The sequence below is a fragment of the Salvelinus namaycush genome, unplaced genomic scaffold (assembly GCF_016432855.1).
Source record: "Salvelinus namaycush isolate Seneca unplaced genomic scaffold, SaNama_1.0 Scaffold445, whole genome shotgun sequence".
In the NCBI taxonomy this organism is placed as follows: Eukaryota; Metazoa; Chordata; class Actinopteri; order Salmoniformes; family Salmonidae; genus Salvelinus; species Salvelinus namaycush.
Window position 1 is genome coordinate 87501 of NW_024061137.1, and position 1558 is coordinate 89058.

At 49.9% G+C, this 1558-nt stretch overlaps 1 protein-coding gene across 1 annotated transcript in view; it reads right to left on the reverse strand.

The window, feature by feature from the left end:
• The window catches only part of LOC120041340 (zinc finger protein ZIC 4-like), an 11764-nt gene extending 10748 nt beyond the window's left edge, over nucleotides 1-1016 (reverse strand). The window contains exons 1-2 of the mRNA XM_038986280.1: nucleotides 587-1016; nucleotides 1-478 (exon numbers count right to left, since the gene is read on the reverse strand). The exon at nucleotides 1-478 is cut by the window's left edge and continues 143 nt beyond it. Coding sequence (XP_038842208.1) covers nucleotides 1-478; nucleotides 587-1016 — 908 coding nt within the window. The remainder of the gene's footprint in view (nucleotides 479-586) is intronic.
• Nucleotides 1017-1558: the final 542 nt, after the last annotated feature.

Here is a 1558-nt window from a genome sequence, read left to right on the forward strand (position 1 = left end):
CCTTCTCTGGGACATTCTTCCCAGAAGCAGATATGGTTAGCCATCTCCGGGCCACCGACGTGATCAACCGTTACATGAGTTACCAGCTCGTGCATCGTGCTGTAAGTTTTCGAGCAGAGTTTCTTCGGCGACAGTTCCGGTTCGTGCCACTTGCAGATGAGTTCTTGCTTTATCGGTTGCCTCATGTAGCGGAAGAATGCACCGGATCCGTGATGCTGGGCTCCGAGGTTCATGTTCAGGTGGTTCAGACCGCCGTAGCCATGTAATGTCGAGGCGGAGAACGGATCAGCCCTGGAGCTCGCCACTTGACTCAAGTGATCAGACCTAACGTACATTTCGCTAGGTATTCCTAACCTTATTTGTCCATTCATGGCTTGGCCACCTGGTGCTCCGCTAGATGACTGCTCATGGTGGAGTCCGGAGAAGAGGGCATGGCTACCAGCATCAGGGTGATGGCCGTAGTGTCCCGGATAGCTACCTGTTGTTGAGACAAACATGCCGTGATGAGAGGTTGAACCGGGGCTCTGGTCGGTCAGTACCGGCATGGCTTGAGCTGTCAGATCTCTCCGAATGAGGAAATCCCTACCTGCGGCTGCGGATAACGTCTGGGCCGTGTGGGACATGGAATAAGGGACGGTTGCCGCCTGCACCGGGCCAAAAGATCCCGTTTGACTGGAGACCACTTCACTGTGGCCTGCCATATGATGATTGTGGTGGTGATGGTGGTGTGGGTAATGATGGGCTGGGCTGATTTTGAGGGCCGCGGAGTGCCCCATGTGTTCTGGCCCGAATGGACTCGGCCCCAGGCGGGGTTCCGCAGTAATCTCCCCAGGGTGCGAGTGAGCCATTGAGTGGGGATGGCTGCTGAACCCCGGGAAGCCTGTCACGCTCTGAGGGGTATGGTGGTGATGATGGTGATGGTGGTGCGCCCCTACCAAGTCAACTAATCTCAGCGCCGTGTTCCGTTTGGAAATCGTAGGGTCCATCACAGGGCTTCCCAAAGCATTCATGTTCATTACTCCTAATTCTAGAATAACTTGACAGCAGGCAAAATAACAATGATGACAAATATATTTTAATTGCAATGAAAAATATAGAAAAAAAAACTAAAACATATATTAAAAAAGTTCGAAAGTTGTGATTCTATCTCAGTGGCTGCATGGAATCCCATTCGGTTGGCCGGCAGCAGCAGGACGCGTTGATAGTGAATAGAGATTCATGGTAGGCGCTGCAGCCCGTGGAGCTAAACAATCACCCCGCCTTCTAATTGGTCAGAGCCCCGTGATTGACGTCACTTGTGACAGTCTCCAATGTGAACAAAAAAATGTTTTAGCGACAGCAAGCAGGCAGAGCGCCTGCGCCGAGCCTCAGGCAAAAAATAAATAATGTTTTGTTGTTATGCAAAGGTTATTGTACTTTAAACTAATCTCCAAAAGTTAAACCGTTACACCAAAACTATAACTGTCATATTTTACTACTGAGTGACTAAGAGTTATGGAAGTGCAATATACCCAATGTAGCCTAATGAACACCTAGCCTACAGTACACATGACAATAA